We start from the raw sequence: 13754 nt of genomic DNA, 5'->3' as shown, positions 1-13754 counted from the left end.
GTTACTGAGCATGTTTGGAGTTGAGAAGTTCAAGGACAATGCTATATCATCCTCAAGATGATCCTCAGCCTGAGAGATTCAACAGGACATTGTTAGACATGCTAGGAACTCTTGATGCCAAGAAAAAGAGTAAGTGATGTCAGCATATTGGAAATTTGGAACACAGTTGTAACTGTACTTAGAATGAAGCCATTGGTTACTCGCCATACCATTTAATGTTTGGACATGAAGCCAGATTACTCCTGCAGAAACACCACTAGTCTCCACTAGCAAACCCAAAAAGGCCCCCTTTGTCCCATTCTTTCAAATTTTCTTTTGACTTCCAGTGTTCCTTTAGTATTGTGTGAGTATTACTCTGGATTTCCAGCATCTGTACTCTCATGTATTACACTGAAAAGAATAGGGAGGTTAACAACCAATGCCATTCTTCCTCAGCACAAAGGTTTGAGGGATGAAGAACATGTCAGACATAACTGCAGTGAGCTTGTCTTCAGTCTGCAGAAAGTCATGCAGGAAATTCAAGGGCAACCTTTTCACCCACAACTGGTGACGATTTGGAGCCCATCACCACAGGGACAGTGAGAGGTGAAAAGCAGGGATGGATTTAAAAGGACATTAGTGGAACAGAAACATGGGCAGGGACCAGCTGCACTGTACTGGCTCTGAATGGTAAACTAGGTGTGTTGTAGATTAACTACGTACCTGAGACAATGTTTAAAATAGAACTCATTTATTTGTCACTGATCCAGAATATTAAACTCCATTCCCATTACATCAACATTAAGAAACACCTCCCATCCCAGTGACTAGGGTGCAGACTTGGTTTGATGAGAGCAGCAATAATTACAGTCTGACACCAACAGTCACTTTTGAACATGTCTCTGGATTCAGAAACTGTGAGGGTTAAATATGCAGCAGGCCGCTCATTTAAACACTTTCCCGTGTGTGAACTCGGTAGCGCGTCACAAGGTGGGCTGACTGAGTGAATCCCTTCCCACATTCAGAGCAGGTGAATGGGCTCTCCCCAGTGTGGATTCGCTGGTGTGTCAGTAGGTTAGATGACTGAGTAAATCCCTTCTTATATTCAGAGCAAGTGAACAGTCTCTCCCCACTGTGAACACGCTGGTCTGCTAATAGGTTAGATGACCGAGTAAATCCCTTTCCACATTTGGAGCAGGTGAACGGCCTCTCCCCAGTGTGAAGTTGCTGGTGTGTCTGTAACTGAGATTGCAGAGTAAATCCTTTCCCACATTCAGAGCAGGTGAACGGTCTCTCCCCAGTATGAATTCGCTGATGTGCCAATAGGTGAGATGACAGAGTAAATCCCTTTCCACATTTGGAGCAAGTGAACGGCCTCTCCCCAGTGTGAAGTCGCTGGTGTGTCCGTAGGTTACATGACTGAGTAAATCTCTTCCCACATTCAGAACAAGTATATGGTCTCTCCCCAGGGTGAACTCGGGGCACCAGTAAATTACAAGACTCAGTAAATCGCCTCTCAGGCAGGAGCTGATGTTTCATCACCACCCTCTCAAAGCTCTTCATCGCTGTGGCTGTAAGTACAACTGGGTAATAGTCATTCAGGCAGGTCACCATGCTCTTCTTGAGAAATGGGGTAAACGAAACCTGCTTGAAGCAGGTGGGTACCATGTAATGCTGGAAGGAGAGGTTAAAAATCTCAGTGAACACACCAGCCAGTTGATCAGCACAGGCCTCTAGTGTGTGTCCAGGTACCCAGTTCGGTCCGGATGCTGTCCATGGATTCACCTTCCTGAAGGCAGCCTGCATGTCAGTTTCAGAAACTGAGAAATGATAAGGAGTTGTGGTCACTATTCCCTAACTGCTCACCCACTGAAAGGTCAGTCACCCTGGCCAGGATCATTACCCTACAGCAGGTCCAGTACGGCCCCTCAACTCATTGGACCGTCCACATACTGATTTAAGAAACCTTCCTGGATACACTTAACAAGTTCTGCCCCATCTAAGCCCCTTGCACTAAAAAAGTCCCAGTTTATATTAGGGAGGTTTAAATCCCCCATGACAACAGCCCCATTATTTTTCTATATTTCCTTAATATGATTACATAGCTGTTCCTTAATGTCTGTAGTACAATCCCTTAAGTGCGATTGCACCCTGCCTATACCTGAGTTCTACCAACAGTTTCTGACCCCTCCGTTATGTCTCCTCTGAATGCAGCTGTGATATTGTCCCTGATTAGTAGTTCAGTATTTCAAACTATCATACCTATTATTTTAATATTTCCTTTCAATATTTTTCCTGAAATCTACCTTCCAGTCCATTGCTGCCCTTACTGACCTGAGACTCCTGTACTCAGACCCCTACAAAACTTCCGAGTATCATTTGCAAATTCCCGGCCAGAATATTGGTTCTCCTCCAGTTCAGGTAGACCCAGCTGGTGGTGTAGTGGCATCAGCGTTGGACTTCGGGACAAAAGGTCCAGAGTTCGAATCCTTTCCATCCGTGCTGGGTTACGAGCTGGTGATCACTTTGGAAACTCATGTAGCAGAAGGCAATGGCAAACCACTGCTGTAACTTGCCTCGTACGCAGTTTCCCACTACGTCAGATGATGGATGCTGCTTTCCTACGACAGTGTTTCATGTAGATGTGCTTACTGGTTGTGAAGGGCCAACAGGCCACTACCTATTGGAGGACATACCAGTTGGCATTGGTGTTTCCATACCAGGCTGTGATGCAGCCAGTCAGTATACTCTCCACTGCACATCTATAGAAGTTTGTCAAAGTTTAAGCTGTCATGCCGAATCTCCACAAGCGTGGAGGGAAATCGTCCGCTAGCCGGAGAAACTCCGGATGCGACGTACCTTTCCTTTCCTTCCAGTTCAGGTGCAACCCATCCCTCTTGTACAGGTCACCCAATGATCCAAGAACTTGAAACCTTGTCCCCTGCACCAGCTCCACAACTATCCATTCAATTGTGCTATCACCCCATTCCTACCTGCACCAGCCCATGGCACAGGGAGTAATCCATCGATTACTAACTTGGAGATCCTGATCTTGAGCCTCTTTCCTAACTCTATATACTTACTGTGTAGGATCTCTTCCCATCTTGTGCCCATGTCCTTGGTGCCAATATGCACCAGGACCTCCCCCATGAGAATATCCTGCAGCTGCTCTGATATATTATCGACCCTAGCACTGTAATTCTATAGAAATTTGTAAGTCATTGGAGACACACTTCTCAAAAATCAAAATGCCAGTGCCTTCTTCCTGAATACATCAATGTGTTGGTACAAGGAAAGACCCTCTGAGAATTTGACACCCAGGAACATGAAGCTGCTCATCCTTTTCACTGGCATGTGTGTTTTCTTAATTTTCCCTTCCTGAAGTCCACAATCAGTTCCTTGGTCAGCTTGGTACGGTAATAGCTCTGTTCTAACTAACAGAACCTACAGAGTAGTAAACACTGCCTCGTCCAGCACAGGCTCATCACTTCCTTCTATCCAGCCGACCTTCTTGAAGCCTTGCATCCATTTCATCACCCTTCTCTCTTCTACCTCGTAGGAGCTTGAAAGCCCAGATGCAACGGCGCAAGAACAGTTTCTTCCCCACTGCTGTCAGACCCCTGAGCCAGTCAGCTTTTCCACATCCCCTTTCCAGTGGTGCTGACACTTCTTATTCCATCTTGGTTATTCCGCAGATGCTGGATATCCAGAGTAACACATACCAAATGTTGGATGAACTCGGCAAGTCAGGCAGCATCTGTGGAAAGAAATATACAGTCAACTTTTCAAGTCATGATACTGCACTTTTCCCATCTATCACCTCCTAGTTCTCATTTCATACCACTCCCCCACCCACCTACCTTCCCTTCACCTACTTCAATGTCACCTTCTAGCTTGTACTCTTCCCCCTTCCTTTACAGTTATGATAAAAGGTCTTGGCCCAAAATGTCGACAGGTTGTTCACTTCCATGGATACTGCCCGGGCTGCTGAGTTGCTTCATCATTTTGTGTGTGTTATTCTGTTGTTGTCACTTTTCACATTTCTCTTTGCACTAAAGATGACTCTGTTGCCCTGGCAGTACGCATGTACAAAGCTATGCAGTGAGTTAAACAACTTCTCAAAAATCAACCGAGGCAGAACAGACTCGATGGGCTAAATAGCCTAATTCTGCTCCCGTGTCTTATGGTCTTATCCCAGTGCAAGCACTATCACTTTTCAACTGGGAATGCCCCAGATCCATGGCGCAGATAGTACAGCAGAGGGACTGCCTTGTGGTGCAGAAGTATGGGTTGCTGGAGCTCACAGGAATTGCTTCTCAGCTGGGGCCATTGAGAGTGTTTTCAAGCACTGTTCAATCCTGTTAAATGGGACCAATCCAGTCGATGTTTTTTTGTGAGGAGAAGTCAGTAGCCAGTCTCCCACAACCAATATACGCAATGTCAACAGGCATGGTGTGTGACAACAATCAAAGTGAAGTTTTTCACAATCAGCTTCAAATGTTGTTACTCTATCAATTGTTGCCACACCCCCTCCTCAGATTCCCTGCAACTCATTGTATGCTGTTAGCCCTCCACTACTCAGAGCCCCATACCCTGCCCGTCTCTAGTTTCTAACCATGTTCTATTGAATATCCAAGTAATGGTCTCCCATTCTGCTTTCAGACTTTAGACAATCAGGTATTCTAACAACCCAGCTTGTATGGGATATGCCCTTTGGAAGCAGTGAAAATGTTCATAACGTCCCTCTGGTTCCCCTCTCATTCCCTTTCTCTCATTGTCAACTTTCCTCTCCCATTAGTTTGCTTCTTCTGCAGCTCTTTACCCTTTTCACCTCCCAGCTTCTCACTTCACCCTGCTTCTCCACCCACCAAACAACTTCTCTCCTAGTTCCACCTATCACCTGTCAGTCTATACTACTTCTCCACCCATCATCTTCTTCCCGCTTCCTTTCCAGCTCTGAATGGGCCAAAATGTTGTCACTTTGTTACTTTAAATAAGACGGTAAGACATGGCAGCAGAATTAGACCATTTGGGCCAAGGAATCTGCTGCACCATTCTGTCATGGATAATTCATTATCACTCTCAATCCCATTCTTCTGCTTTATCCCTGTAACCTTTGTCACCCTTACTAAACAAGCTCCACTTTAAATGACTGGGACTGCACAGTTGTCTATGGCAATGAATTCCATAGATTCACCAACCTCCAGCTAAAGAAATTCCCCTTCATTTCTGTTCTAAAGGGACGTCCACCTATCCCCACTGCTCAGTTCTGGTCACCTCACTAAAGGAAGAATGTGGAAACTATAGAAAGGGTGCAGAGGAGATTTACAAGGATGTTGGCTGGATTTGAGGAGCATTCTTTATGAGAATGGGTTGAGTGAACTTGACCTTTCCTCCTTGGAGTGACTGAGATGAGAGGTGACCTGATAGAGGTGTATAAGATGATGAGAGGCATTGGTCATTTGGATAGTTAGAGGCTTTTCCACGGGGCTGAATTGGCTAGCACGAGAGGGCACAGTTTCAAGGTGCTTGTAAGTAGGTACAGAGGAGATGTCAGGGGTAAGTTTTTTACACAGGGAGTGGCGAGTGTGTGGAATGGGCTGCCGGCAATGCCGGTGGAGGTCGATACAATAGGATCTTTTAAGAGACTCTTGGATAGGTACATGGAGCTTAGAAAAATAGAGGGCTATGGGTAACCCTAGGTAATTTCTAAAGTAAGTACATGTTCAGCACAGCATTGTGGGCCAAAAGGTGGGTTGTGCTGTAGGTTTTCTTTGTTTATTCTGAAGCTGTGTCTTCTGGTCCTTGACTCCCCTATTATAGGAAACACCCTTTATGCATCCACTCTATCCAGCCCTTTAATGAGATCCTCCTCATTCTTCTAAATTCCAACGAGTGCAAGCCCAGAGCCATCAAACACTCCTCATGTGTTCACCCTTCCATCCTGAAATCACTCTGGAGAACCACCTCTCAATGCTGCCAGGTACCTTTTTTCAGATAAGGGGCTCAAAATTCTCACAATATTCCAAATACAGTCAGACCAAAGTCTCAGCATTACATCCGTTGCCGTTATATTCTACACCCCTTGAAATGAATGCTAACATGGCATTTGCCTTCCTTACCACCAAATCAACCTGCAAGGTAATCTTCAGGGAATTCTGCAGGCCCCTCAAGTCCCTTTACACCTCTGATCTTTGAATTTTCTCTCCATTTAGAAATTAATCTACACCTTTACTCCTTCTACCAAAATGCATGACAATACACTTCCCTACACTATATTCCATCTACCACTTCTTTGCTCATTCTCTTAATCTGTCTAAGTCCTTCTGCAGATTTCCTGCTCCCACAAAATTACCCCACCAGCTATCTTCATATCATCCACAAACTTGGCCAGAAAGCCTTGTATTCCATCATCCAAGGCATTGACATCTTATGGGAAAAGACTAGGTCCCCACACCAACTCTTGGAGAGCACCACAAGTCTCTGGTAGCAAACCAGAAAAGGCATCCTTATTTTCCACTCATTCAGTTTTTCCCCTTGACCTGCTGTGTTCCTCCAGCATTGTGTGAGTATTACTCTGGATTTCCAGCATCTGTAGAGTTCCTTGTGTATGATGTTGAAAAGAGCAGGGAATAGGGAGGTTAACAACCAATGCCACTCTTCCCCAGCACATAGGTTTGAGGGATGAAGAACATGTCAGACATAACTGCAGTGAGCTTATCTTCGGTCTGCAGAAAGTCATTCAGGAAATTCAAAGGAAACTTTTTCACAAACAGAGTGGTGATAATTTGGAACCCATCACCACGGGAAGAGTGTGAGGTGAAAAGCAGAGATGGATTTGAAAGGAAACTTGTAATACAGAAACATGGACAGGGACCAGCTGGACTGTGCTGGGTCCGAACGGTAAACTGGGTGTGTTGTAGATTAACTAAGTACCTGAGACAGTGTTTAAAATAGAATTCATTTATTTGTCACTGATCCAGAACAGTAAACTCCATTCCCATTCCCCAGTATGAACATCAGCAATAGAAACACTTCCCATCCCAATCACTAAGGTGCAGACTTGGTGAGAGCAGCAATAATTACTGTCTGACAACTGGTGTCCGAGGTTCTCAAGCACCTTGGCATCCATATTCATAGATCAATGGTACTGAACTGCTCGTGAACTGTCATTCACAGCACAAATGATGCGTTTCAGATTGGCATACACAAATCCTTTACCTTTTCTACCCTGTAAAAAAATTTGCAATGGACATCGATGCGTGGAGGACAGCATTTCAAATGAGGCTCCACACAAGTTAAGGGAACAACTCATCATCATCTGTCTGGTCATGGTTCAGGAATCTGGGCTCTGCATCAAATTCCCTGATGGCCTACCTATCTGTAACATAATTGGTCGATCCTGACAAGGAGTTGAGTCCTAAATGTATACTGGGTGTGCTGTAGACTAACTAAGCACCTGAGACTGTGTTTAAAATAGAACTCATTTATTTATCACAGATCCAGAATATTAAACTCCATTCCCATTACATCAGCCTAAGAAACACTTCCCATCCCAGTCACTAGGGTGCAGACTTGGTTTGATGAAAGCAGCAATAATTACAGTCTGACACCAACAGTCACTTTTGAGCTTGTCTCTGGATTCAGAAACTGTGAGGATTAAATATCCAGCAGGCTGCTTATTTAAACACTTCCCCGAGTGTGAATTTGGTAGTCGGTCACAAGGTGAGATGACTGAGTGAATCCCTTCCCACATTCAGAACAGGTGAATGGTTTCTCCCCAGTGTGAATTCGCTGGTGTCTCATCCGATGAGTTGACAGTGGGAATCCCTTCCCAGACAGAACAGACAAATGGGCTCTCCCCCAGTGTGAACTCGCTGGTGTGCCAGTAGGTGAGATGACTGAATAAATCCCTTCCCACACTCAGAGCAGATGAACGGCCTCTCCCCAGTGTGAACTTGATGTACCGGTAAGTTAGACAACTCAGTAAATCCCTTTCCACATTCAGAGCAGATGAATGACCTCTCCCTGGTGTGAACTCGCTGGTGTGAAAGCAGTTTAGATGGCCAAGTAAAACCTTTCCCAAATTCAGAGCAGGTGAACGGTGCCTCCCCAGTGTGAACTCACTGGTGTTTCATCATGTGGGATGCATTAGTGAATCCCTGTCCACGCACTAGTAGTCTGCCTTCCTGGTGAACTCACTGATGTGTCTGCGAATGGGCTGAGTGAGTCAATCCCTTCCCACAAGGAGCAGGTGAACAGCCTCTCACTGGTGTGGATTTTACTGGATTTTATTTGGAGATACAGCATGGAACAGGCCTCTTCAGCCCAATCAGCTGCTCCATCCAGCAATCCACCTGTTAACCCAGCTCTACCAGAGGACAATTTACAATGACCAATTAACCTATTATCCGATATGTCCTTGGACTGTGAGAGGAAACTAGAGCACCCGGAGGAAAACCATGTGGTCACGGCAAAGACGTACAAGCTCCTTACAGACCGTGTCTGAACTGAAATCCAAACTCCGACACCCCAGTCTGAAAGCTTCAGTTTGGGTGACAGAACCAATTGCTTCCCGCAGAACAGGTGAACCACCTCGCTATAGTGTGAACTTGCTGATGTATCTTCAGGTTGGATGACTGAGTATATCCTCTCCCAAAGAGCAGATCATTGGCCTCTCCCCAGTGTGAACTCACTGGTATATCTGCAGTCTGAGTGAGTGAGATAATTCATGCCCACACTGAGAGCAGATGAATGATATCTCCCTGCTATCAATTTTCTGACAATTCACCAAGTCAGATGTCAGAAATAGTGAATCCCTTGTAAAATCATTGCAGTTGACAAACTGATCTCTGGTGAACAAATGCTGGTGTGTTGTCAGCACCCCGGTTCCAGCGGATTTCACTGAGTTAAAACAGAATGTTTCCGACACACAACACAGGTCCAGCTGGGATGAGATACATCTTCATCTCCAAGGATCGACAAGTGATCTGTCGCTGCTACAAAGGGATTATCTGGTCACTCCTTTGATAATCTGAAGACAATTAGAAGCTTTATCTCCAGGTGGGTTCATGCAAATCTCACCCTGACACTGAACACGTGTTCGGATTCTCCTTGCTGTGACTGCTGAGCTGCCTTCTCAAGCATCTCCTCCTCTACATTCAGAGACGGATTGTTTTCAAATGCTGGTGAGCTGACAAAGACAGCAGAACCGACATGTTTTTGTTTTCAAGATTGCCACACAGAAATTCTTTGGTGTTTTCAACCTGTAAGGAGGTTTACAAAACACATTAATGAGTGAAAGGCAGCATTTTAAATGAAATACTCTTATTCTCTATGGTGAGCTCTAACATTACACTGTTACAGTGAAGCTTGACCCAAGATCAAGGAACAAATCCTCATCTTCTGACAGGTCATGGTTCAGGAATCCGGACTGACAACTAAATCATCTGTCTTTCCGTCTGTATCAGAATGGACATTTCCACCTGTTGTCAATCTGTGACTTGGCTCAGTTTGTCTCTCCCAGTCAGTATTATTTCAGGTTGTGGTCATGTCCCACAGAGCTACAAAGAGCACATGATATTACATGGCTGCTCTGGAGACTTTCTAAGTACTCAAACCCCCCTCCCCCACCAATGTTAGTGCTACAGGTCACTGGTTACCCCAGATAAAGGTGTCTGATTATCAGTCTGTTCCCAGAGAGAATGGGACTAAACGTGTTCTTGTGGGTAGAAAGATCCAGAACCAGGAGAGGCAGATGATATTCTGAAAAACCAAAGCTAATGCAAGGATTTATTGTTTTATTATAAGGAGCACTAATTTGGTTTAACATGGTGCTGGTGAAGCGCAGCGACTGCTTGCTGGTGGCAAATAAAACAACTAAATAGTTTATTAATCACACTTTTTCTGCTGAACAATCACTGCAAACAATAGCCTGTAACTTCCTTGTCGGAGTTGAGCTTTTGAACCGCCTGTATGACCTGGCTGTTTTTCCATGGGAACTGAAGTCTCGAAGGTGCAGGATAGCTGTGACATGGTGTGTATGGACCAAATGAAAGCAGTGAGGTCCGGTCTGAAGAGCTGGGAACAAGCCAATGTTTGGCCATTCCTGGACTGCATTTAGATTCGATGTGGCAGAACCAAGGTGAGGCGAGTGGAGGCAATGCAGAGTTGTGGCGGTAAGGTCCAGACCTGAGCCTGGCAGTGTGGAAAGACCCCAATTTAAACCCCAAGCCAAATTGGAAAAGTTTGGTATGGGCCGAATGGAGGTGGTGGAGTTCTAGCCTGAGAGCAAGGGTCCAGATTCGAGAGCAAGGTCTGGACGATTTAGGTGGCAGGCTAAATTGAAAGGACAGGTTATCGGGGCCAGAGGCAAGGCACAGGCCAGTTCAAATTGCTGCTTCATGAGGTTTAGTTGTTTACGTGCTGAACTTCAACTTGTTACTCCGCGAGGTTTTATTCATCTCTGCAACAAACTGTGGCCGTGGCCTGCAACTATCACAATGTGAACTCTCTTTTGTGAACTTAAGTTCTGAACGCTATTTGCTTTTATTGAGTCTCAAGGTTGTATAAAGTATACATACTTCGATAATAAATTTTTGACATTTTAATGGACTGGAATGGAATACCACTACCATCTATTAAGCAGTCTCAGCTAAGCACATTTTCTACCAAGAAGGTGCCCTGGAAGTTCTTCATCTGAGATTCTGGGATGCCATCAAGAAGGCAACTCGTTCAAGCAGCTCCATTGGAAATCATCAAATATTCCCATTTTAGACCTCTACAACTGAAAACCACAGCTACATCTATGGACCAGACAGTTAGTAATATTGTTTTAAGGTGATTCAAAAAATCCATCACAATGTCAATGAAACTCAATTGGACTCTGGTCCCTTTAAGAAATGGAAGAGAGGATGTCACTCTGGTTTAAAAAGTTTGATGAAATGTGGCTTTCAACTACCAATACAAGCTATTCTGCTGGCAAATGCAAGGTCTCTGGTAAATAAAATCAAAGAGACCAGAGCAAAATTGCTGCACCAGAGGGACATTAAAAAATGTTGTGTTTTTTGTTTTATATTCCGGACACAGTGATACAGCTCGATGGCTTCACAGTTCACTGCCAAGATAGGACTGCTGTGTCTTTCAAAGGCAGAGGAGTTTGAGTATGCTTTATGATCAACTCTCCGTGGTGTACAATCGTGGTGGTGCTGTCCCAGTCCTGCTCACTGCACCTGGAACATCTCTTGATAATCAGCAGTGTACAGCCTACATCAGGCCTATGTCAAACAAGCTGAGACAAACTGAGTGATGTAATAAGCAAGCATGAAACAATGTATCCTGATGCCTTCTCCATCATCTTGGGGGATTTTAACCAAGCTAGCTAACTAACTATTCCCAATAAATCACTTGTAGTACCAGAGGAACTAACACACTGGATCACTGTTACACCACCATCAAGAGCACTTACCATGTCATCCCACATCCACATCTCGTAAAGTCTGATCACCTGGCTGTACTTCTACTCCCTGTGTAGACAGAGACTGAAGACTGCAGCACCAATGGTGAAGCCCAGGAATGCATGAACACGAGAGCACTTACGGGCCTGCTTTGAGTCGGTGTCATTGTACTACGAGGGGTGACTGATAAGTTCGTGGCCCAAGGTAGAAGGAGTCAATTTTAGAAAACCTAACACGTTTATTTTTCCTACATCTACACACCTCGTCCAGTGGTCGTAGAGCATACGGATCCCTTCTTTGCAGAAGTCGGCATCTTGGACCTCCAGCAAGTGGTCCACAGCAGGGGTGATTGATAAGTTCATGGCCTAAGTGTTACGTAATCGGCAACAATGAATATCAATCAAGACAGGTTATATAAAAACAACCAAACATTTATTAAACACGGATAAACAATGAAAAAAAACAAATGAAAACCTTAACCGGAAGTTAACCGCTAATGCAGCCGTTCAACAAATCGTCACTCGGCACTGGTTCTGAAAGCGTTAAATGCTTAAACGGTTCTTAAAGCAGGGGTAAAGTCAGATATAGTTCTTAAAATGGTAAATTTGAAAGTCCAACAGATTTATACGTTCAATTGGGAGAGACTTCTCTGGAGAAAGATTTCTTCATAAACGCAACTTTCCTGCTGGTTCTGTCCACAGGATTCACGATGCCGGAAATACACAGTTTAAAACAACTGACCTTAAATTCTTCTAGAGAGCAAATCCTGCATGAACTCCTTTCTCTTTTGGCAAGAATTATCTTTGATGCAGGTCACTACTCCTTCAACGAAGACTCAATAAGGTCGATCCTTTGTTAAACTGCCGAACGCTGCCGACTCCTCTCAATCCTTCGGGTCCTGTACTTCGATAAAGTCTTCACTCTCCCGTACTCCTACTGGAATAAGGTACATCAACACATCTAGCAAAAATTGCCAATCCAGCACTATTGTACCTTGCAACAGAACGTAACAACCATTTAAAAAATGAAACTGCGTCATAAAAAACAAATACGCAACAGAGACAGGGACACAGTATGTTCTAGCTGGAAATCTAAAAACTAAAAACTAACTGCGATATCTGGGGTCTTCCCTTATATACCCGTGGTGCACATTGGCGGGAAAATTACATCAGGTGACCTCCAAAAGACCATTACATCATTCTCACAAAAAAAAATCGCAGATCTCCTTGAGGTATGTAACATAAGGTAGAAGGAGATGAGTTATTAACTTCAAACTTTCTGCATTTTCACTCAAGATTTGAACTGCACGTGCATGTAACGAGAGCTGTATAACTCATCTCCTTCTACCTAAGGCCACAAACCCATCAATCACCCCTGCTGTGGACCATCTGGAGGTCCAAGATGCTCTCGTCACATGCACGTGTAGTTCAACTCTTTGAGTGATAATGCAGAAGGTCTGAAGTTAATAACTTAACTCCTTCTACCTTAGGCCACGAACTTATCAATCACCCCTGCTGTGGACCACTTCTACAAAGAAGGGATCCGTATGCTCCACGACCGCTGGACTAAGTGTGTACATGTAGGAGGGGACTGTGTTGAAAAATAAATAGCTGGGTTTTCTAAAATTGACTCCTTCTACCTTAGGCCACAAACTTATCAATCACCCCTCGTACATTCATCTTTGAGTCTAAATGAGTATGCCACAGCTGAAACTGACTTAATTGAAACCTCAGTGGATGAGTGCATGTCTTGAAGAACATACTGTACTGTACTGTACATATTCAAATCAAAGCCAGGAGGTTTGTAGTCTGCGAACGGCTAGATTTGTGTCATTCAAGTCTGGTGACTCAGGTCTATGCAGGAAGACCAGGTATGACATATGGAGGGCTACTTCAAGAGCAAAGGAACAATTCCAAATGAGGGTGCAGGTGGAATCGGATACACATCAACTCTGGCAGGGTTTGCAGGCCATTACTGTGCTTCCGACAAAGTGGAACCCAATTATCATGAATGGCAGTGATGCCTTACGACCAGACAAGTTCAGCACCTTTGTAAGGGAGAATAAAACCGCAGCTATGAGGATCCCTGCAGCACCCACTTACCCTGTGATCTCTGTCTAGGAAGCCAATGCCAGCCTGTCCTTCAAGAGGGCGAACCTTCATGAGGCAACAGGCCTCAATGGAGTACCTGGTAGGGTTCTGAAAACGTGCCCACCAACTGGTGGGTGTGTTCAAAGACATTTTCGATCTTCCATTCCTGCAGTCAGAAGTTTCCATCTGCTTCAAAAGGGCAACAACCATGAAGAGCAGGGTGAGCTGC

At 44.6% G+C, this 13754-nt stretch overlaps 1 protein-coding gene across 1 annotated transcript in view; it reads right to left on the bottom strand.

Moving 5' to 3' along the window:
* Nucleotides 1-927: 927 nt before the first annotated feature.
* LOC140203682 (uncharacterized) overlaps nt 928-13754 on the bottom strand; it is a 100276-nt gene continuing 87449 nt past the window's right edge. Inside the window, exons 9-10 of the mRNA XM_072269729.1 lie at nt 7671-7856; nt 928-1454 (exon numbers count right to left, since the gene is read on the bottom strand). Coding sequence (XP_072125830.1) covers nt 928-1454; nt 7671-7856 — 713 coding nt within the window. The remainder of the gene's footprint in view (nt 1455-7670; nt 7857-13754) is intronic.

This window comes from Mobula birostris, chromosome 10 (genome assembly GCF_030028105.1).
Source record: "Mobula birostris isolate sMobBir1 chromosome 10, sMobBir1.hap1, whole genome shotgun sequence".
Taxonomy (NCBI): Eukaryota; Metazoa; Chordata; class Chondrichthyes; order Myliobatiformes; family Myliobatidae; genus Mobula; species Mobula birostris.
The sequence above is the reverse complement of the archived record's forward strand: the minus strand, read 5'-3'. Positions and strand labels throughout refer to the sequence as shown.